Source organism: Harpia harpyja, chromosome Z, assembly GCF_026419915.1.
Source record: "Harpia harpyja isolate bHarHar1 chromosome Z, bHarHar1 primary haplotype, whole genome shotgun sequence".
In the NCBI taxonomy this organism is placed as follows: Eukaryota; Metazoa; Chordata; class Aves; order Accipitriformes; family Accipitridae; genus Harpia; species Harpia harpyja.
Window position 1 is genome coordinate 97828151 of NC_068969.1, and position 23430 is coordinate 97851580.

At 41.3% G+C, this 23430-nt stretch overlaps 1 protein-coding gene across 1 annotated transcript in view; it reads left to right on the forward strand.

Moving 5' to 3' along the window:
• LOC128136868 (chondroitin sulfate proteoglycan 4-like) overlaps positions 1 to 15984 on the forward strand; it is a 45667-nt gene extending 29683 nt beyond the window's left edge. Inside the window, exons 8-10 of the mRNA XM_052777172.1 lie at positions 4503 to 4675; positions 9556 to 9739; positions 10237 to 15984. Coding sequence (XP_052633132.1) covers positions 4503 to 4675; positions 9556 to 9739; positions 10237 to 12290 — 2411 coding nt within the window. The 3' untranslated portion in view covers positions 12291 to 15984. The remainder of the gene's footprint in view (positions 1 to 4502; positions 4676 to 9555; positions 9740 to 10236) is intronic.
• The last annotated feature ends 7446 nt before the right edge of the window (positions 15985 to 23430 follow it).

Below are 23430 nucleotides of genomic sequence, written 5' to 3' on the forward strand. Positions count from 1 at the left end.
TGCCAGTGAAATATATAAGCACAGTGTGACAATAACGGTGTCTGCCTAAGTTCTGAACATTCCCCATTCAGATTTGCTTAAAAGCTCTATATTATATTCACGTATTTAGAGGTGTCTTAGCTAGTTGTGATTTTGCCTGGTAAAAGCAGAGTGAAGCTTGTGTCCATGGAATTCTGAATAGCACACGTAAGCTCGCCAGATTGCTCGTTCACTTTCTTATTGTTTAAGCTGAGTTATGGAGAGCAGCACAGACTCACTGATGAATCAGGAGGACTAAAAACTTTGATTCGTATTTGTGCATTTGGAACTAGTTGGATCAGCAACTGAGTATTTTTTTTAATGAAATCCTACTCCTGCAGGAGTTGATGTGTTAAGAGAGTCTCACCAAAGCCATTTACTGCTTTGCATTGAGAAGAGTAATCCCTCATTGGGTTAGTAATCTAACATTAATTGCAGGACTAAAGGAGAAATGAAGATTAGTCTTCTCTCAGCAATGTCTTGTGTCACACTTTTGTTTTTGCTACCTTCTTTTTGCTGTGAACATGATCTGTACAGCCAGAGAGAGATATTGAGAATTGGTAAAGCTCTACAGGTATTTATCTGTACCTTGATTTATTAATTTCATACAGAAGAGGAGCATGTTAGGTTCTTAAACTTCCTGAATATAAGCTGTCTAAAAAAAAAGCCTTGCAACAAAAACGCCTCAAACACAGGCAACAAAAAATGAGATTGTAGCAGTATGATCTTCTAATTCAGACGGTATAAATGGGATTCACATAAATCCACTTAAAAAGCTTACTAGTCTGCGATTTTGGTGTGTAAGGTTGCCTCAGGCACAGGGATTTATAGGAATTCTATCTTAAGCCAAAGATAATTGTAAGAAAAGTATCCATGATACATCCATAGGAGGCAAAGTCTCTAGACAGTCAGTTCTCCAGTTTGCAAAATACACTATTTCTTTCAGCACTGCAAGCTGTATTCATCTAAGCCTACCGTTTTTCCTGAATTCTCACTTACTTTGGCTTAGCAAAATTCCTTTTTGATGTTAAAAAGTATTACTAGCTTTTTCACCTGTTCTCTTTATGATACTTTTAAAAGACATTCTGGAGCTGTATGGGTTTCAGCTGTACTTGCTCATCATGAAATTACTATTACAACAATGATGGTGCCAAATGGTTAACAGATTTAAAAACAATAACCAGTGTCCTGCTATAGTTCATAGCACTGCAGAAAAAGTGAATTTTGAGACAACTTGAAGAATCTTCTCTTTAGGGAAGTAAAAATTGAATATATCGTGAGGAATTTGCCATGTCTTCATGACTGGGTGTAATCTATTCTCTCAAGAGAATATTGTTCTGCAATTTTGTAAGAGTATGTACTGCTGTCTTCTTTTGTGTTGGATATACCAGATTTGTTTATACACTTTATGGATTTTTTTTTTTCTTCAACAGAAGCTTGTTTTATTCAGTGTGCTCAATAAATTGATTGCTAGATATATGAGCTTTTTCTTATGTATGCTAGATATCTACAATGTGAGGATTTGCTCTCTTCAGGGAAGCAATTGCTCAAAGAATGAAGGAGCTGAGTTGCTCTTTGAGAAGGGGAGGCAGCCTGACTTGTAGGTATTCGGAAGCAGAGCTGTCTAAGCAGTCTGTAGATGAGATGACTTGTAACTGCTTAGCAGTGATAGGCAGAATGCTCATGCCAAAGCCCTTTCCAAATCTTAAATGTAGACAGTAAAAATGGATATCAAAATTATTAGGTACCGATGATGGCCTTATGCTGTTGCATTTTACTCATACGCATTAGCTTGGCCCTGCTCTTCGTCACTGTTGTGGTTTTACCCCAGCCAGCAACTAAGCACCATGCAGCTGCTCACTCACTCCCCCACCACCACCCAGTGGGATGGGGGAGAAAATCAGGAAAAGAAGTAAAACTTGTGGGTTGAGATAAGAACGGTTTAATAGAACAGAAAACAAGAAACTAATAATGATAATGACAACACTAATAAAATGACAACAGTAATAATAAAAGGATTGGAATATACAAATAATGCACAGTGCAATTGCTCACCACTTGCTGACTGATGCCCAGTTAGTTCCTGAGCAGTGATCTGCCCCTCCCTGCCAACACCCCCAGTTTATACACTGGGCATGACACCACACGGTATGGAATACCCCGTTGGCCAGTTTGGGTCAGCTGCCCTGGCTGTGTTCCCTCCCAACTTCTTGTGCCCCTCCAGCCTTCTTGTTGGCTGGGCATCAGAAGCTGAAAAATCCTTGACTTTAGACTAAACATTACTTAGCAACAACTGAAAACATCAGTGTTATCAACATTCTTCTCATACCTAACTCAAAAACATAGCACTGTACCAGCTACTAGGAAGACAATTAACTCTGTCCCAGCTGAAACCAGGACAGTCACCCATCCTTGTTGTGTGTCTTCCTCCCCTCTGTTCCTTTCCCCTGCGTTTGGGTGGGGTTGGTTTTGCGACCTCTCTGCTCCCATGTTTGGGAACAAGTAGACAGTATTCTCAGTTTCCTTTCCTTCACCCAGTTGTTTGGCTGGCAAATAATCTTCCTCTCCCTGTTGAGATGTGAGACCAGAGCAGAACTACTGTGGGTGCTGTAAAAGGTTCTCAAGTCTCAGGACAGAAGTGGGTGAAGGAGCAGGTTATGTCTGGGAGGGGATCCCATTTTACAGGAAAGTGTGAGAGACTTTATTATCTGGGGCCCTACACTGTATTTCAGCCTGTGTTGTGCAGTGATTGAGATCAGGTCTATTAGGAACAAACAGGGGCTTTGTGGCACACATCCTCTGTCCCCGTGTCCGTGCACTGTGATGGTGGTGATGTGATGACCTGATATAGTTATGAAAAATTGGAGCAGTAACTTCTGTCACTACAGTGTGACTATGTTTGAGAATTACTCTGTCTTACTCTGTTAAGGCAATGAGGCCTGATTTGCATAAGTAGGAGGTTATTGTGAAATAACTGTATTTGCGGATACACATGGTCTGATTTACTCTTGCTCTCGATTGCACATTCCTGACCACATCTGCTCTACATACAACACAAGGTCGTGCTTCCCTCTCTGCTTGTCATGCAAAAAAGGGAAAAGAAGAGAGAGTAAGAGGAGGGAGAGTCCTTGAATTAGATACAGTATGGGAGAATTTTTCTAGACCTGAGGGATTGCTTTGCTTTTCAAAGCAGTATGGACACAGAGAGGCATGGGAGGGTAAAAAGGGGAAAACAGGCAGAGCCAGAAGATCTTGTTTCATTATAACAACTCTATTTCAAAGTAGATGTGGTTTGAACCAGGGCACAACTACATGTAAACAAGCAGAATCTTGACATTACTAATGGCTTGCAAAACATCCCCATTTTTCAGTTTGCTTACCTTATTTTTTCTTCTGAATATTATAGCAGGAACATGTTATTTTGTGTTATTCCCGTATAAACATTATGCTTTATTGAAGATGGATAGATAATTCGGACTTCAAGGATACATACTGCTAGTATCTGAAATTATGTATTGATACCTATGAAAGCTTGTTGCTCAAGAAAAGAAGAGTAAATGTAAAAATGGAAGCAGAAGTGGAGCAGGGAGAATAGGATTATGGGAATCTATTGCTCCTCCAAAAGTATCATTAAACGTGAGATTTAGTTTGCTGAGTGTGTACCATGAAACAGTGTATCAAAAAGAAGCCAAATAAAACTTCTTTTTTTCTTTTAGGAAATTACTAGGTTTGGTTTTGTCACAGCTATGGCAAAAATTGTCTTGGTTTGACTAAATGCCAGAAAGTTCTTTATAATCTTTATAATATTTAAGCCAGAAGGTACTGGTTAGTGTGGTGCTATGTATTAAAAGGATTTTGTTATCTCTCAGTCTCCATCCATCTTAATAATACATTATTTCAGTTCAGGCCTTTATTTCTGTTATGTGATGTTCTTCCTAATTTGTTTAATTCATTATTTATTTTTTATTTTCATTTAATGAAAATCATCTTTCATATCCATAAAGTGTGGTTCAAGCTTCCGGTAATAATCGATTTTGGTTTGTATTTTCACTAGAAAGTTTGCTGTGTTAAGGCATCTCCCTGCCAAATCACCCTGCCTTCTGTGGGCAATGGTGACTTCAGCTGGAGTTTGAATTCAGTTCTAGACATGTAATATAGGAACAGAGCTTCTTATACATGCTCTATTCCTTACTTTGGGTTGTTTTTACAGAAGCTAGTGTTCAGCAATTACATACGCTGAAGACAACTGCAGTTTTCATTTGTAAAACAAAGGTACATCTTACTGATGGGCTTTTTGATGGAAAAAGCTGTGGAAGACTTACTAGAAGGTAACTAGAAAAAGGGCAAACCTGCGGATTGTATAAAATGATATTAAAATGCTAAGTAGAATACCTAGATGAGAGGGTGACTTGTGCATACGAAACTTACCCTTTTGGAAAAATTGCTGTTGCAAATCTATGTTCCTTGTAATTGACATTTTTTAGGTTCCAGAAAACCTATTTCACGACATGATCTGAAAGCTGTAACCAATGATGTGACCAATGCAGGGAACAGAACTATAACTTTTATGATTATAACTTCCCCAAAACTTGGAAGGCTGATAAGAATAAATTCTGATAATACCACTCAGGAAATCCTCGGTTTTACACAGTCTATGGTAAGCATTTACTTTATAATAAGTAGTTCATGGGTAGATTGTTACTTCAAAGGGCGTCTCAGTTGCTTGTTCTTTGTCTGATCCATTTATATCTGTTAAGTAACCAGGCGTATGTGACCCATCAGTGCAATCACCCAGATTTGCTATGTCATTAAGTATTTGGCATCTAGTAATGAAGGCAAGAGGAGCCTTTGTTCCCCTCTGCTTGGATACTAGCAGGGTCTTGGCAATTTCCACTGTTTTGCTTGTAGCAGTATTTTTCAAGAAGAGCTGTTCTGGTGCCATTAACCAGCAGTCCAAGGTTGGAAGCCTTTAGTTTTTGGCAGAAGGAGTAGCCTTTTGCTCTGTGAAAAGTCCAAGTATCAGATTCATTTCAGCTGTACACAGTCCTCATGGGTGTTCCCAAGAGGACTTCTGTTGACTTGATTGGCTGTGATATTAAGTGTTTAAAGAATCTTAACTGTGATGCAGGGTCTCATACTTGAATGAGTAAAGTGTGGCAGCTCATGTAACTTGATGGAAAACATTCTTTTGCAAATGAAAAGAAATGTCTGTGTGCAGAATCTGAATATAACTGTGTGCTCTGCGTGCAGTAAGTTATTCTCAGAAAATCTAAGTGGGGGAGATAAAAGGAGCTCAATCTTCTGACTTTGCTGGAGGCAAAATTAAGAGATACTTTGGTCTTAATGTACGTTTACAGATTTTAAAAGTGGCTGTTTGATTTAGTATATGAAGGAATGAGAAAATCTAGTGGCCAGAAATTGAAACTTGACCAGTAGGACCTGGAAAAAAGGTTGATATTTTTATTAGTTATCATTAAACTTTGAAACAACCTGACCAAGGACTGTGGTGGAATGAATCTCCACTTGAACTTTATAAATCAAGATGAACACAGTATGTTTCTCTTAAAACTATGTTCTAATCCCATTATGTTACTGGTCTTGTTGCAATAGTTGGTGAGTTTTGTCTTACGTTATGAGGGAGATGAACTGTATAATGACACTGTTCCCGTCTTTTTACAAGGACATGTAGTGATAGGGCAAGGGGTAATGGCTTTAAAATGAAAGAGGGTAGATTTAGATTAGATGTAAGGAAGAAGTTCTTCACTGTGAGAGGGTGGTGAGACACTGAAACAGGTTGCTCAGAAAGGCTGTGGATGCCCCATCCCTGGAAGAGTCCCAAGGCCGGGTTGGATGGGGCTTTGAGCAACCTGGTCTAGTGGAAGGTGTCCCTGCCCATGGCAGGGGGGTTGGAACTAGATGATCTTTAAGGTCCCTTCCAACCCAAACCATTCTATGATTCTGTGATTCTATGATTCTGTTCCTAAAATGTGTGATTTTTATGAGCATTAGATGAAACAGTTAAGCATGTCAGACAGAAAATCTTGCAGCTAAAGTTTTGAAGTTTTACTGGTTTTGCCTATGGATATGATCTTTAGATATGTTTATCAGACAGTGCCATGTCAGAACATGCCACTTATTCTCTAGAGCTTTAGTTCTTACTAATGTATAGCTAACTTTCCTTTGAACTTTGTAAATTGTGTAAGGATTTGAGCTGTAATAATGTGTATGCTTTTCTTCTCTGTTGGAGGTATTTGTGTTGGCCATTTTCACTTCAAACAAATAGAGCTAAGTGACTTATTGCAGGTAGAATTAAGGTATCCTAACCAGCTTGTTATTTATTCTGGTAGAGAATGAGGTATAAGGGAGAGAAAAGAGATCCTAAATAAACTTTCACTGTCTAGCATGTTGTAGCCACATGAAGTTAAATATCAGTGAGAAAATGACATTGATATTACAAAATATTGTATATTCTTCATGTAATGGAGAATAAAACATTCAATTTCTGTTTGGTAATAGGAAGCCTGTAAATCTGATTTGAATTGAAAATATTTTGTGTTAGTTCAGTTCTTTGGGTTTTCATTGACTCCCTTCTGTATTGTGGAGCTTGAAATTTCACTTCTGAAAAGTACTATGCAGCTAGCTTGTTTAGCACTAAGCTAGCTTAGTTAGCACTTTTGCTATGGTGCTGAACTCTTCCTATGCCCTGTGGTTTATTGCTTTGTTGCCAAAGAAAAGAAAAAAAAAAGAATTTAAATCACTATTGCATTCCAAGAAGTTTTTTCATGGACAGTTTTTGTTCAGCCAATATAAGAAAATTAATTCTGTGTTAAATGCACTTGAATAACACAGTAGTTTTTGACATGATGTTTGGGGTTTTTTCTCTGTCAGTACTTTCTATGGTATCTTAGATGTATTTTCATCTCACAGCAAGCCACAGTTTCTTCATTATATTTAAAGTCATTTCTTCATTATATTTAAAGTCATTACAGAGGTAAACATAGAAATCTTCACTAATTCCATTCTATTCTTAGCCCAGATATTAGCATGGTCTTGCAGTTGAAAAAAAATAACCCTATTAAGATTGATACTAAACACTGCTGAATTTAAAGGATGCATATTGTGCCTGTTCTTGGTATAAAAATTTGCTTTCTCCAACTTGAAGCCCTAGAGGCATGTTTTGGAAAGTTATCCTGAACCAACATATCCTTTTAATATAAATTTTATTTGTTTCGTCCTATGATAGCCATTAAGAATTAAATCAGTATAGGGAAAGCATAATCTTGGAGATGTGCATATAGGATTTTATCACATCAGTCTGAATTTTTTAGACGGTAAGATGGGATGGTTTTGAGGCTGCTGAGAAAACTGACCCTGAAAGCCCTGTTTCTCTAGTGATCTCAGTGGGGGCTGTTGCAGTAATTTCAGGATTAGCTCTCTCTGTAGTCACAGCTGAGATTCTATACTGCTAAGTGCTTCATCTGTGATAGCAGCAGGGCTTTTTTTGTTTTCTTTTTTCACACCTTTCAAGCATATGTGATAGGAATATGTGCTAATGAGTTCCTTCAAGGTGTTTGCAAGCTGTGTAGAGTATGTTACAAGTAGTAAATTTAGAACCAGCACCATCTCAGACAGGGATATCTCTGGCAATTATAAACTAACACATGCAAGACAGGTCAGTAGTTGCCTGGGAAGTTGCCAAGGATTTAATAGGTATAGCTGTGTTCTCTTCAGGTCAGTGAATGAATTATCAAGCAGACAAGACGCTGAATCGACTGGATGAGATTTAGTAAGTGTTCTAGTCTTGTGGTTATTAGGAATCCTATTGCAGTTTCAGTGTATTATGGTATTGATCTTAAAGTTCGGGTGTAGTTCCAACTGATGAGAATCCCAGTCTGAAAATACTGCCTTTTGCTTTGGGGCCTAAAGATGTAAATGGTTGTATCTCGTATAAATATGTGTTTCTCTGAAGATTTACTGCAGTATTTTGCAGTACTTTGAGGCTTAAATCCTCATGGTGGGACTGATAGGATTCCCTTGAGTATGACGATCTGCAAGGTCAGTGAAGGCAGGTATAGGACAGGCCAGGTTTCTTCCTGTCTCTTAGGAATCCCCTTCTTGTTGTGATGTAGAAATTTTCCACTAAGTAATACCATCAGCTCTTTGGTTATAAATAAGAGTGTATTTCGATGGTAATTGCACCTCCTTCTGCTTTCTGTAGTCTCTTACCAAATATCTCTTGCTATTCACCATGAAATACCTGCATCAAAGTCCCTTTCAAGCCTTCAGTCTTTCATATGCTTTTTCAGAACAATGAGTCCAGCCCCGGTAGTATCCTTATAAAGAAAAAACCCTAGACATATGATACTCCAGTTCACTAAATATACAGTCCAGCTGAGCTCCTGTTCACCGTTACCATCGCTAGTTTGAGATAAGTTTCTCGATGTTTTATATCTCTGTTCTTCACATAAGGCCTTTATGAAGCATTCATGCCCAGTAACATTTCACCTACCTTCAAGTAAGCTTGTCTGGCAACAGAGTCCATCTTAAGAAAAAGAGAAATGCAAGATAATCTCAATGTAAGTTACATACAGGCTGCATCGATGGGCCGAGGCCAATCATATGAGGTTCAACAAGGTGAAGTGCTGGATCCTGCACTTGGGTCACAACAACCCCACGCAGCGCTACAGGCTTGGGGAAGAGTGGCTGGAAAGCTGCCCGGCAGAGAAAGACCTGGGGGTGCTGGTCGACAGCCGGCTGAATATGAGCCAGCAGTGTGCCCAGGTGGCCAAGAAGGCCAACGGCATCCTGGCCTGTATCAGAAATAGTGTGGCCAGCAGGAGCAGGGAGGTGGTTGTTCCCCTGTACTCGGCACTGGTGAGGCCGCACCTCGAGTACTGTGTTCAGTTTTGGGCCCCTCACTACAGGAGAGACATTGAGTTGCTGGAGTGTGTCCAGAGAAGGGCAACAAAGCTGGTGAAGGGTCTAGAGCACAAGTCTTATGAGGAGCGGCTGAGGGAACTGGGGTTGTTTAGTCTGGAAAAGAGGAGGCTGAGGGGAGACCTTATCGCTCTCTACAACTGCCTGAAAGGAGGTTGTAGTGAGGTGGGTGTTGGTCTCTTCTACCAAGTAACTAGTGATAGGATGAGAGGAAATGGCTTCAAGTTGTGCCAGGGGAGGTTTAGATTGGATATTAGGAAAAATTTCATCACTGGAAGGGTTGTCAGGCATTGGAACAGGCTGCCCAGAGAAGTGGTTGAGTCACCATCCCTGGAGGTATTTAAAAGATGCATAGATGTGGCACTTAAGGACATGGTTTAGTGGTGGACTTGGCAGTGCTAGGTTAATGGTTGGACTGAATGATCTTACAGGTCTTTTCCAACCTAAACAGTTCTATGATTCTGTATACACTGTGCGTGGACTAAGGTACAAAGGCCTCTCTTGAACAATGTTCTTAAGATTTTTTTTTTTCTCTCCTTACACTTCTGTGTTTAAAATTATTCTCCTCTTATATCTGTGGCTTTTCTTTACACGAAACAGGTGGATGAAGGTGTGGTCATGTATGAGCACTTACATGACGAGTCAGCTGGCTGGAGTGCAGAAGATTTCTTTACCTTTACTGTCTCCTCTCCACCGTCAGCTCTAGACCTACAGGTGTTCCATATTGTCATTTCTTACGAAATTACCAGGCATGATCGGAACAGTCACCTTCTGGCAAATACAGGTAAAGATGCTGTACTGTTTGGGCTCTAAATTGTTTCAGATCTGTCAGGGTTCCAGTGAACAAATGTGAAAAAACAAAGGCTACTTTCTCTTCAATAAGAAATGACCAGAATGCTTTTCTGTGTGTAGTGTAGATAGTAGTTTGGAAAACTGCATCACTGCATCTTTAAAAATGAGATTAACTACCTATGTTTATTCCTTCCTACTGCTGTAGGGGGTATTCTCCATTTTGCTGTAATGGTAGGTGGAAACACTCAGAAGCTGTGAGATAACTGATATTTCTTTAATCTTAATCTATGCATCAGTAGAAAATCTTGTCTCTTATATGTGACTGTATTTTAAAAATAGTGGTAATATATTTTTAGCCTGACATATGGAAATCAAGGATACCATGAAGGAGAAACTTTTCTGAGCATCATCAATGTTTGATATCTAATTTCTGATACATTGCAACTATAAAAGAGTCAATTATTAAGATTGTCTTTTCCGTTTTGCTAGGTGCCATAGTCCAGGAAGGAGGTAGAGTATTAATCAACAAAACAAATTTAGATGCTTCGAATCTATTGATTAAGCTACCTGAGGTACAGCGCTCCATGTATGAAGTCTGGTATCAAGTTGTATCTTTACCCCAACATGGCATGATTATTGTTGGAGAAAGAAATGTTACCAAAGAAAAGCCTAACTTCTCCCAATACATACTGAACAAATTTGGAATTGTGTACGTACATGATAATTCTGAATCGCTTAACGACAATTTCACTTTTGCTGTTTGGTTAAACCTAAAGAGCAAGTCTGCAACAAAGCCCCATAGCGAAGTTTTAGAGGAGATGTTTAATATCACTGTTGTTCCAGTGAATGACCAAGCTCCAGAATTGAAGACTAAAAGGCTGCACTTGAAAGTCCTGCAGGGAGATGTGTCAGTGCTGGGATCAGAGAATCTGAAAGTTGAAGACCTAGATAATGCCCCAGCCGAGCTCAAATACACCATTGTTAGCAACCCCAATAATGGTTATTTAGCAATGAAAAGCAATCTCAGTGTCTCTATAAAGGATTTCACACAAGCTGATGTTGATAGTGGTAAAGTTTGGTTTGTACAGGATGGAAGTTCATCTTCTGGGGTGTTTTATTTCAGTGTGACTGATGGTAAACATCGCCCTTTATACAAACTATTCAGTCTTGAAGTCATACCAATCGCTCTTGTCCTGGTCAACCTTACCAATGTTGCACTTCCACAGGGCCAGACATCTGTCACTATTACTAATGTGCAGCTTTCAGCTGTCACAAATGGAAAAAGCACTAATATTATGTATGAAATAACTCAGCCACTCAAATACGGGCATCTGATGATTGGAAATGAGGAAGTTACTAAATTTGAGCAAGCAGATTTGTACTCAGGAAGGCTGTCTTACCACCTGACAAATCTCACTGCATCCAAAGAAGTACTGGAGTTTATGCTCTTCACTGCAGAAGGCAATCTAACAGGACAAGTGCTGAACATCACAGTGAAGCCTTTAGTACAAGTTGTACCTGACATGCAGATTTCAAATCAAGCAGCTTATAAGTTCAGAAACAGTGACCTGGATGCTTCTGAGCTAGCTAATTTGACAAAGAGCAATCCTAGATTTGAAGTGATAGTGCCCCCGTCTCATGGAAGGATTGTGAAGAAAAAGTTCGTGAATGGTGCAGTGTTCGAAGATACTCAGACATTCACGCAGGCTGACATTGATAGTGGTGTTGTGCTTCTAGACATAGATACCAATATGACAGGCATTGATCTGTTAAATGACTCATTCACATTTATACTCAGGGCAGATGCTGTGCAGCCTGCTGTTGGCTATTTTCAGTATTCCATCATGCCATACAGTCCTCCACTTGTGCAGGGTTTTACAACTGAAGTGCCTTCCATAACCAGCGTGACCACTTTAAAAATTCACACTACCTCAAAGGACGAGGCACCAGCCTCCTTTCAGAATGAAGAGCCTACAGTAGCACCACAGAAGACTGAACCAACCCTGTGGCCAGGGCAGAATCACTGGGGAAATCTACGTGAGGAAGGTCTGTTGCTAAATCTGGCAATGGGAACAAGTGGATCTGCAGGGACTAAGACCACAACTCAGGTTAATGCCAGGAGTCCCAGAGAACAGGGAGGTGAAAGCAGAAACCCTTGGTACATCATTATCCCCCTGGTCCTAGCGTCTGTGCTACTTATCGTTGCTGTTATTTCTGTGTGTATTTTGCTAATGTGTCAGAAGAAAGAGAAGACAAAACCGCTTGTCAAAAGTCAAACAGATGCAGTCCTCAGTAGTCCGGATTGGTGTCTGGAACGGAGCTTGTCTGTACCCAGTGTTACAGTGACTCCTCTCCTGAAGGGGGTTGAGAGGAGTAGAGCCTCAGCATTCATGGCAGTAAGACATGAACAGCTGCTTCCCGCAGTGGTTTCTCCAACGGTAGAACAGTCTCTGCAAAACAGCTGGTTAAACCTCGATCCTGAAATGATCCAGTATTGTCGAAAAACAAACCCAACTTTGAAGCACAATCAATACTGGGTGTAGTTATGGCCAGTTTTGGTCATGCTAATTGAGATAGTATGGAAAAGAGAGTATATGTTGTTGACATGTAATTTGTTCTTTATTTATATTTATTACAGGTCAAATGATGCACTGTTTGTTAGATGAAATCCAAATACCTGTGAAATAATAATAATAAAATCTTACTGATTACAATGGCCATAAAATAAGATTTCCAGTTGGTACTTCAGCAAAATTCCCACTTAATTCAGTGCAGAATTTGGCCCCATAGATTTTGAGTGCACCCTGTGTATGCAATATTTTTATTTCTCGTGACAGGGGTAAAATAGAATGTTCTGTCATGGATTATATATTTTTAATATAATTACTTTTTTTGAAGAACCAGGTTTGCTATAAAGGTATTCTTTCTATTTGAAAAACTTTCAACTTTTTCTGTAAGTAATTGCCAAGGTGCTAATCTCAATAATGTCATTTTGACCCAAAGGCTGTTCAGAGGCCAGTACTAAACAAAGCAAGCTGTGATTATTTTGACAGGTGTTCATCCAAGTCGCTGAACTGGAAATCTAGAATTCAACTCGGGAACAATAGTACAGCAGTGACAGTATATAAGGATTCTGGTAAAATATTTTTACTGTGAGTTGTTGTTTGTTCGTTTGTTTTTCTTTTTCCTCATTTGATACTGAACTCTAGCCTTTAATGTCTGCAGACTGGTAAAATGCATCCATGACCTCTAATCCACATGGCAAAAACTGTGTATCTGCCATTTAGCCTGTCTGCTGAATTACCTGTAGGCTTAGGTTATGTCTGGAAGTGCAAGCATATAAAAATTTCCTGCTCCTGACAAAGTGCTAAATTCTGCCTTCAGTGATGCAAACACAACTCTCTCTAGAGTCTGGGCGTTCAAGCAGATGGCAGTAGAATTAAGTCCTCTGCTGCATAATGTCATCTGTTGTGGAGCTACTGACAGAAACAATCCTGCAAGGAAGTACATATCCCCTTCTGAAGTTTGACAATTTATACTTCATCTCCCAGAACACCGAACACATGTGTCTTAAACACTATGGCAAGTGCTACCTACTCTAATTTTGCTCTGGTGGTAAAATGTGCAATAATTTCCCTGCAAAGGGAATATTTTTGTATTTTTGGAAATCCAAGCTCAATAGTGATGTGCAGTCTCCAGTTAAGGTCCAATCTTGCTTCTGCTGAGGACAACAGCAAAATTCTTGTTGACTTTAGAGAACAAACTGACTTCAGGGGAATGGTGCTGTGATCATAACCAGTCTCTTACTAACCACTGAACTTCTCATCTATTTTTGTACTTTTGTATTGTTACAGTTTCCAGTGAGCTTCTCTGTAAAGCCACTGTGCTCAATATCAGGATGCAGTCTCAGCACTGCACTCAGTAAACACTGGAATATCGTTTTTGAGTCTAGGTACTGCAGTTTTTGCTTTTATAGAACAGATGTGTGGGCCTCAACATCCTTGGTGCTATTCATTTCACGCTATGTTTTGGATCGGGTTTCTTTGTTGTTGATTTTTAGCTGTGTTTCTGTCATTTATGTATTTCAATTATGAGAAATTTTCACCCTTAAGAAGGGCCAGACTAAGTCTCTGCTTACTGCTGTGTTCTGGGAATTAAACATGGGAGCAGTGGGGGCAGTCTTTCTCATCTTTACCACCTCGGCCATGGTCAGCCATGATTGTGGTGCATTTGGAAGCAATGCATTTTTCAGAGCCCACTTCAAGGAGAGTAATCCATGTCAGTGGAAAATATGCAAGCCACATCTTCTGCTAGTCAGGTTGGTGGAGCACTAGAGACTAAAGATATGAACCCTTTATATGCTCAAACTAAAATGTATTTGAACCCTGATGCACAGGTTTTATTTCTCTGTCATTACCATTTTTACCTGATGCCAGTGTGAGCAGGTTTGAATTCAAGCAGTGCCATCAGTGTAAAAGGCTGGGGTGTTCAGGTGTCCCAGGTGGACTGCTACAAACCTGCATTGTAGACCTTTTCTGCTTTTCCAAAGAAAATCTTTGGGACTGTTCTTAGAAACTCTCAGCCAGAGAGGTGGTACTGCCAGCCATCACAGGGACAACCCAGCATCCTTTGTGGAGGTGCAGCTGTACCATTTCCTTTTGCCATTTCCTGAGACCTCTTCTACTAATGCCAAGCAGACAACAGCTTCCTCCAGATCCCAGCTGTCAGCTACAGCCTGCCTCCGATGCCTTCTAGGTGATAGCAGGAACCTGATCGCTTTACACCTCCTCCAAGGCCTCAGTCGAAGGAGGAGTAAAGAATTATAATCCCAGCACTTCTCTGATGCTTAAAGAAGCCCGTCTCACATTTCTCTACCACTGAGACCTTCCTGTCAACAGCAAAAGAGGTGTCATACTCCAGTACCCACCAGGAGACCAAGTGATACACCTCGAATTCGGTACCAAAATAGTGTGGTGCTGAAAGCTGCTGAAGTCTGGTGACAAAATCCACACTGTGGACCTGTGACAGGCTGAACAGAAATATGGAAGTGAAGTGGGTGCTTAATGAGATTTTGCTAAACGTATTGTAAAGACAGGTGTGCCTAAAGTTGTGGTGCTCAGTGTGCAGTGGAGATGGAACGCAGGGCTGCTGTAGTGCTGGCAAAGGTAAAAAATGAGACCACAACATAATAGCAACTGAGTCAAAAAAGCAGCAATGCAATTAGAATTCCAGAATTCAATGGGCATTCTTGAGTTTCACATTTGCATGCTCTGAGCAAGAAATGATACACAAAAAATACAGAAAAGGTGGTAGGATTTGTGCTGGCTTTTTTGGCTTCGGCATAATGGGCTGAACTCTTTTTCTCTGTTTCCAAAATGCTTTTGGCTGACGGCGGATGTTCATCTCAAATAGATCAGGCATTATGGAATTGTATTTTGAGCATTGGGCTTAATTTTTAAAGCATTGAGGTTGGTTTTTTTGTTTGTTTGTTTGTTGTTTTTGTTAAATAAAACCATCCTAAATTCCTAATTAATCAGTGAAGTGTGCCAGCATTCAGTTTTCTTGTTCAGTTGGTGCTACGGTGAGACAACTGTGCCAAAACGCCTGCCATATTATGGAATGTTTTGATGAGAACTTTATATGGATATAAGTATATTGTATCAACGATTACTGGGTTTCATACAAAATGCAGAGGTATTATTGTAACTGATAACTACATATGGATTTGCTTTAATATCCTACCCTGAATCCCTAGTAAAAAAAAAAAAAAAAAATCTCATTGCATTAATGTAAGCTTTTCCTGTGGACAACAGAATAGTCTTTGGCAGAGGACAGTTCATCTTGTTCTTACATAGATATTTAATATAGGTGAGAGGAGTCAACTCTGGATGAGCTGAGGTCACTGGCTTGGCTAGAAATCCAGCTTTGAGATAGTAAAAACTCGCTGGGATGAATCTCATCATGGGTTTCCTAAATAACAGTCAATCTAGAAAATCCCCAAGAAAAACGTTTTGTACTTCTGGATTCTTTTTGTGATTCCAGGAGCGTACATAGTTTATGGTCAGGATCTGGTTTGAATTTTTTGGTTGTTTCATTTAACCTTGAAGTTGTGTGTTTTATTTAGTGAAGATGGGGTTTATGAAGGTTCACTTTCTTACCAAATGGAGTTTTAAACTGCAGCATGAAAGTACCTTGAAAACATACATAAAACCAATAAACTGTTTTGTTTATAATCCACACACTTATGTTTTTGTGCTTTCTTTGAAGACCTGTAAAGTACTGCAGTTGGTGCAGAAACACAACAGGATCCCATTGCCACTAACAGCATTATTCCAAGTTTTCTGATACTTATTTTTTAAATTGCACGTGTGCTGAGGTCACTGTTGTGCAGTGCCCAGGGTTGTGCCTCTAACATAATGCATGTGGCTGGAAAAAGAGAAGACATCTCATCATGCATCTACCTGGCCGTGTTCAGCACTTGTACGAATGTAACATCAAAATAAAGGCATTGATTTGAACTTGCTCAAACAGGACTGCTCTGGGTTTGTTTCAGTAAGTTTTTGTATTATTTAACTGGACACGCTCGGAAGATTTTGAAATACCAAATTCTTAAATGTTAATACATTAATGCTGTTCTGTCTTCGATTTTCATCTTGATCAAAAATACACACTCACCCCAGCCTCCCACCAAATGCATTATTTGACCTGATTTTGATTTTTTGTTAATCAGAACCTAGCTGCTTTGTAGTTGTTCCCGTAACTTGAGAAAAGGAACTTTTTTCTTGAAACGTCAGAAATGCTGGTTCCCAGGGGAGCACCTTCCCCTGTGCTGTGACTCGGTGACCTGAGCACAGAAATCTGTGTCAGCAGTAGTGGTGCTTGGGCTTGGGGTCGTGTCCTGCTCCCCCAGCCCTCCTACAACTCAGAAAACGTTGGTTTGGGAAGAACATAGGACAGAAATGGTCATAAACCTTTTATGTTTTTATTAAAGTATTAGTAAGGGCCAGCTACAACTTTTGCTTTAGTAGCTTGTTACCACCTGCAAGGCCAAACTCAGCAGTGAATCTACTTACGTGCCCTGAGCTACAGGCATCAGTCCTGCTTGCACCATTTTTTTCAAGCCAGTCCTTGTGATGTATGTTGAAGTACATTCTGTGAATATTTCTAAATGGGCTGAAAATAATTGTCCTGGCATATTTAATGGAAACTATTAATTTATCTTCACTTGTTTCAAGCTAATAATTCCTGCCAGAGCTTGCATATCCCAAATGCAGTCTCAGAACAAAATGTTCTTTCATTGCAACTGGTGAAATTTGTAGTTTCACATCTGTTCATAGGGAGACCCTGTATGGTGAAATGCTTGCTTTACGTGATCATTTCCTCATTTCCAGTCTTGCTGCTTGGTTATTTTTGTCGTAATGCTTTATACATGCTGTTAAGCACTGCTTAGACATGAAGTTGTTCACAGACTGAGGTTTTAGCTGCAAAACCTTTGCATGGCATCACAGTGAGAGGAGCATCAGGTCTCATAAATTTGTTGGATGGTACCAAGCATCAGAACTTCCTGCAAGAACACAGGCAATAGATAAGAATAAATACATGCAATTTATAGTGTGTGACTGATCACTGTGATTTGCTCCAGCTAATACACTGTACAACTTCATCTTGCATAGCAACTTTTATGTATGGTGCATGAAAGCACATTGATGAGGAAATTCTTGAGAGAATAAAAAATAATTGGAGGACTCAAAAGTTTGTATTTCATATACAAGTACATATAAATGTGAGGGGGGTTAACCCTGGCTGACGCCAGGTGCCCGCCAAAGGTGTTCTATCACCCCCTCCCCCCCTCAGCTGGACAGGGGAGAGAAAATATAACAAAGGGCTCGTGGGTCGAGATAAGGACAGGGAGAGATCACTCAACCAATTACTGTCATGGGAAAAACAGACTCAACTTGGGGAAAATTAACTTAATTTATCGCCAGTTAACCAGAGTAGGGTAATGAGAAATAAAACCAAATCTCAAAACACTTGCCCTCCACCCCTCCCTTCTTCCCGGGCACAGCTTCACTCCTGGATTCTCTACCTAACTCCCCCCAGTGGCACAGGGGGACGGGGAATGGGGTTTACAGTCAGTTCATCACATGTTGTCTCTGCCGCTTCATCCTCCTCAGGGGCAGGACTCATCACACTCTTCCCCTGCTCCACTGTGTGGTCCCTCACACGGGAGACAGTCCTCCACAAACTTCTCCAGCATGGATCCTTCCCATGGGCTGCACTTCTTCACAAACTGCTCCAGCATGGGTCCTTTCCATGGGTTGCAGTCCTTCAGGCACAGACTGCTCCAGCATGGGTCCCCGCAGGGTCACAGGTCCTGCCAGAAAACCTGCTCCGGCGCGGGGTTCCCACGGGGTCACAGCCTCCTTCGGGCATCCACCTGCTCCGGGGTGGGGTCCTCCCTGGGCTGCAGGTGGATATCTGCTCCACCGTGGACCTCCATGGGCTGCAGGGGGACAGCCTGCCTCACCATGGTCTTCCCCATGGGCTGCAGGGGAATGTCTGCTCCAGCGCCTGGAGCATCTTCTCCCCTCCTTCTTCACTGACCTGGGGGTCTGCAGGGTTGTTTCTTTCACATGTTCTCACTCCTCTCTCTGGCTGCTGTTTCTGTGTCCACAGCCACTTTTTTTCCCTTCTTAAATATGTTATCACAGAGGCGCTACTGCCATCACCGATGGGCTTGGCCTTGGCCAGCGGCAGGTCCGTCTTGGAGCCAGCTGGCATTGGCTCTGTCGGATATAGTGGGAAGCTTCTAGCAGCTTCTCACAGAAGCCACCCCTGTAACTCCCCCCACTACCAAAACCTTGCCACACAAACCCAATACAAAATGAAATTGAATCCATACAGGAGAGGCATGTAGGAAGTTGGTTTGAGACATGCAAAGCCACCAGGGAAGCTGCTTTGCTATCAAGGGGCGCTGAAGAAGAGGTTGGTTAGAGAGGCAGGGGAAGGTAGGAGGATGGGAGAGAGAAGTTCTCTGGGGTTAGATGGAGTGTCTAAACAGGGAAGGTCATTTGGAAGCAGGCCTATGGCCTTGTTTGAAAGGCAGGGGTGACGTGCTGGGCTGTGCCTCTGGGAAGTGGCTATGATCCACCACGCTGCTTGGGGAGCTCACCTCACTGCCAGAGAAAGGGAAAAGCAAGAATCAACATGACGAGTTTTCTTCCCATTTGAGGGGAGAGTTATGCTTGTGGGGGGTGGCAAAACTTAGAAGCTCAGTTTGCTTTTTCTTCTGCTTCCCTCTGCAGCTGTCAGGAGATCTAGTAGGAGTAAATAAATCTCCTATGGCATGAACATTTTGAATGTTGACTTACAAAGGTGGCTGCCTGTCAAGAAGTCCAGTTGTGGGGATTCATCAGATCAGATCACTAAAATCCTTCCTTATATAACCATTGCCCAGTCTGGCTGAGCTGAGTTGCCTAGGGTGTAACTCAGATGTTAAAGCCTGGTGGCATGAATATTGCCTTAAAAATAGAGCTGCAATGTTCCTTATGTCTTGATCAAAGTGCAGAAAGAAACAAGGTGAACTTGCCCCAGGTTTTGACTGATTGTAATCACAATTAATGATTAATGGTAAATCTGGTTATCTGTAGACACTGAAAGGTATTTATAAGTAAGGCAACAGAAGTCTTGATTTTGAGCACTGAGATAACTAATGCAGATAAAGACGGACCTGAGCTTAGTTCTTAAAAGAAATGAAAGTAGTTTGAGGACTGATTTCACTTATACATGGCTGCACCGAATACTGTTGAAGAGCAGCTCTATGACTAAGATTAGACCAGGTGTAGAAGTAAGCAGAAGTGGGATGAATCTGCTAGAAGAACAAACAACTGCATACTTCATAGCATCTCTTAGTCAATCTGTATTGTCCGTCCCAGGTCCTATACACTGCTAGGAATGCTGCAGTATAACCCTCAGCGAGACAAGGTGCCCATTTTCCTTCCCTAAATCACCTTGCTCCTGGTTGTAGGACTTGGGTTCATTTAGTCTTCCCTGTTCTGCTAATTTCTGGGATTCTGAGATGTCTCTTGGGCACTCCTTGGTTCCTAGTGTGGGATCTGCCCTCAGAAGGCCAGTACTTCTGTGTGTGCTGCTCAAGAGCCAATGTGGTGGTAACAGTTGGTCACCACTGATCTGTGTTGTGGCCTACTCTAAGCTGCACCCGCATGTTACACTGAAAGACACACTATACCCACTTCCATTTCACTGATTCCCCAGAAAGCCTGAAAGTTTCTAAACTGGTGGATTCATGATGCTCCTCAGTGATGGCACAGCTCGGGAAGCAGCTGCTTCTTTCCCCAACAGCCAGCTCAGCTACAGCACGCGCTGTGCCTGGCAGACCTTGGCCATTTGGCAGCCTATTTCGTGCCAGACCAGGCTGTTTCACAGGCAGAGGGCAAGAGCCTTCACTCTGCCCAGGCTCTGCACTGCTTCAGCTGTCAGGGAGAGGTCCTCTCTTGCGTCCTGATGAGTGCAGCTGCAGAAGAAGGAGTTGCTCTCAGGGGCTGTCAGGTAGCAGAGCTCTCCTCTGGTTTCACAGTTTCCCCGCTTCCACCCTGCTGGGAAATTCTCAGGCTGGCAGCTGTGAGCAGAGGGCAGTACTTTCCTAAGAAACCTAGACATACCCATGTTCTGCTTTAGAGTTTTAACTTCCTTTTTTAAAAAAACCAAAAACAAACAAACCCCCAAATCTTTCTTCTTTGAGAAACATAATTCCAGAACAAGAATATATAAGCATGTACACAAATCAGAGCCTCTGCCAGGAGCAATTGTAGAAGTTTAGCTGTAAACAGTGCATCACCTCCCAGGTGTTAGAGCTACAATCTTTATAGGCTGGATGTACATACCTGAACCCAGCTTTGCCCATTACCTCAGTGACAGTTTATGGTGTTGTCAGTTGTGGATGTCATTTTCTTCAAACAAGTCTGACTGCCTAGGAGATTTACTTGTCTCTGTTATGGACCTGTTACATGGTTTAATGCTCACTGGTCAGAAGTCACCAATTCTTTAGTTTATGGGAAAGTTCACTGAGAAGCTGTTCCAGTACACAGGTTTTAGAACAGAAACTTTGTTTTCCTTCAAATGGTTGAAAGTCTTTGTAACTCCAGAGCTCTTGGAGCTGGTAAGTGTATTTCAAGCAACAGCATGGCTGCTGTTGGCAACTTCTCCAGCTTTTATTGCTTTGGGAAAAAAACGAACCAACTCTGCCACATATGGGTAACTCTGTAGAATAGTTTAAAATAAACAGCAAAATATATTTTGCCCTACCTTCTTCACACTCTTTTCTGATGATGTGAGGCATGGATCTGTTTCTTTCTTAGCTATTGATATCATAAATAAAAGACAGCAAAAATGATGAGGCTGGTTGGTTGTGTGGCCAGTAGAGAGTCCACTGAGACTATGACTGCCTTTCTTTAGCAAGCAAAGAGCAGCTGTAGCTGGAAATGTGTTTTGGATGCTGTATGGGGAAATCATCCAACCGGTTACACTCACAGCACGTGCTGAATAAATACCAAAGGTGTATCTAGCAAGTATCTCAAGAAGGTATTTTATTTTCTTGTTTACAGTTTTCACAGAGGAACGGAAGTTGTTGTTTTCCTATTAGGAGATACTTATATTTATAAAGTACTCCACTGAGCTCAACTTTTTGTCCCGTGCTAGAATGGATGACACAAGTGACTGATAGCTTCCACACAAACATGTGACTCTGAGAGAAGGAGATGCCTGACTCAAAGTCTCTGCAATCTGCCTTTGAAGATTCCCCAGGCTCAGGAAATGGCACGGCCTCTCTTGCTTTTGGGGGAGACACACAGTAATCCTACATCCTTTGACAACAACACAAGTGTTGGAAACACAGATGGTTGCACAGTGGAACTGTAGCCTGGCTGGTTGGAAGTGACTTCCCTGTGCCAATTTGCTCCTTCAAACCTAGTTCAGAGGGATGTCTCACAGGAGGTGTAATGGGAGCAAACACTGTTGGCACCTTGGCTTGGTTAATAAACTAAACTACATGTTTCCTTGCCACTGTGTTTGCAAACCCCACACGCTCTGGGAGAGTTGGTGGTGGCAGGTTGGGATGGTCATTGGGGCATTCATGTAATACTGGGGAAATCCAGGTTTAAACTTTCTTCCTCTGTGACTGAGAGAGGTGTCCTCCTCCACTCCCAGGAGAGAGCCCAAAGCTGTGAGCTAGAGGTGCTCTTTGCGAAAATATCGAATGAACAAGGAGACAGACACTAAACCATCATTTAGGGTGCTCTCCAGAGAACTAGCCTCAACACTATGGTAAGTCAGGCAAGTGCTCTGCCCTTTCCACTACTGTGTGCATAGAGCAAGGGAAAAGTATGTTCCCCTACAGGGAAACCTTCCAGGCTTTCTGGGGAAAACAGCTGAGCTGGTTTAGCTGTTACCTGAGTCACTGACGGAGGAGTGCTGGGAGACCATGCTGAGTGGAGACTGGCCCTGTCCTGCAGCTGGGAACCAACCTCGCTTTCGTGATTCAGACCTTATTCCTTCCTTCTGGTTGGCTTAGGCAGCTCCAGGCACATTTCACTAGCTACCATGAAAACTTTTTCAGATATCTAACACTCCTTCATACTGTGTGCATGAGTTTGTGTGCCCCACTCATTAGCTTGCGATTTTTATTTTTAATTTTCTTTTTATACAAAGGCACTGACTCCCAGCGTGGTGTTGTCTAAGCATTCAAATCCTCTAGGACAAAGGCATTGCATAAATTTTCTTCTCCAGAGAACTGCCCTTAGATGTTAATGACAAGGGTTTTTTTTCCCTATTGTTTTACAACTTTTTATTTTTTTGTTTTCGGTTCTCAGATAAACACTCCCACAGAAATCATATCATGCCTTTCTCTGCAGTCTCAGGCAAAGCAAATTTTCTGACATTTTACTGTCACACAGCAGTTACCCAACAGGCACATTTTTCCATTGCTTTTGCAACAATGCTTACTTAGTTTTCAAGTTTTGATGAGTTATATTCATCTCCGTCTGCTCTGTCTTGACAAGTTGTTTCCCTGTTGACGCTCCAGCTTCTACTGTTATTCTAACATCCAATAAAAAAGCCCAAATGGCAGCAGATGTGAATCTACCACAGTAGAGTCTCTTTCTCAGATGTGTACAACACAAAATCACACTCTTTCTTATAACCCATGCTGTTCTGGAACAACTTTACAAGAAGGTATTTTGGCTTGTTTATAAAAATGCAGGAGACAGTCTTCAAAGAACACTGCCCAAACTTGCTGCAGAACTTACTTTTATTAAATGCTGCTTTTAAGAGTGTAGGAGTAATAATATAAGGGTGCAGGGTTCAACTTCAAAATCCCTTGTGATTTGCCATCAGGTTTCTCAGGTCAGGGCATTTCAAAACCTGGTTCTGTGTTCGGCTGAAAGTGATACAAACAGCTGCACGTATCTAAGCTACGAATAAGTTAGGGACAATATTGCTAAGCACAAAGAAAGGCCCCTCATCATGTATAAATGAGAATGATATTTAATAGGAAGCTGGTATAAAATTTAACCAGCTCAAATATTTCATACAGTCTGCATCGTCATCTTTTACATATGGTAAAGATGGTGTGAGGTGATGACTATGAATTGGGACAAGATGGCACAG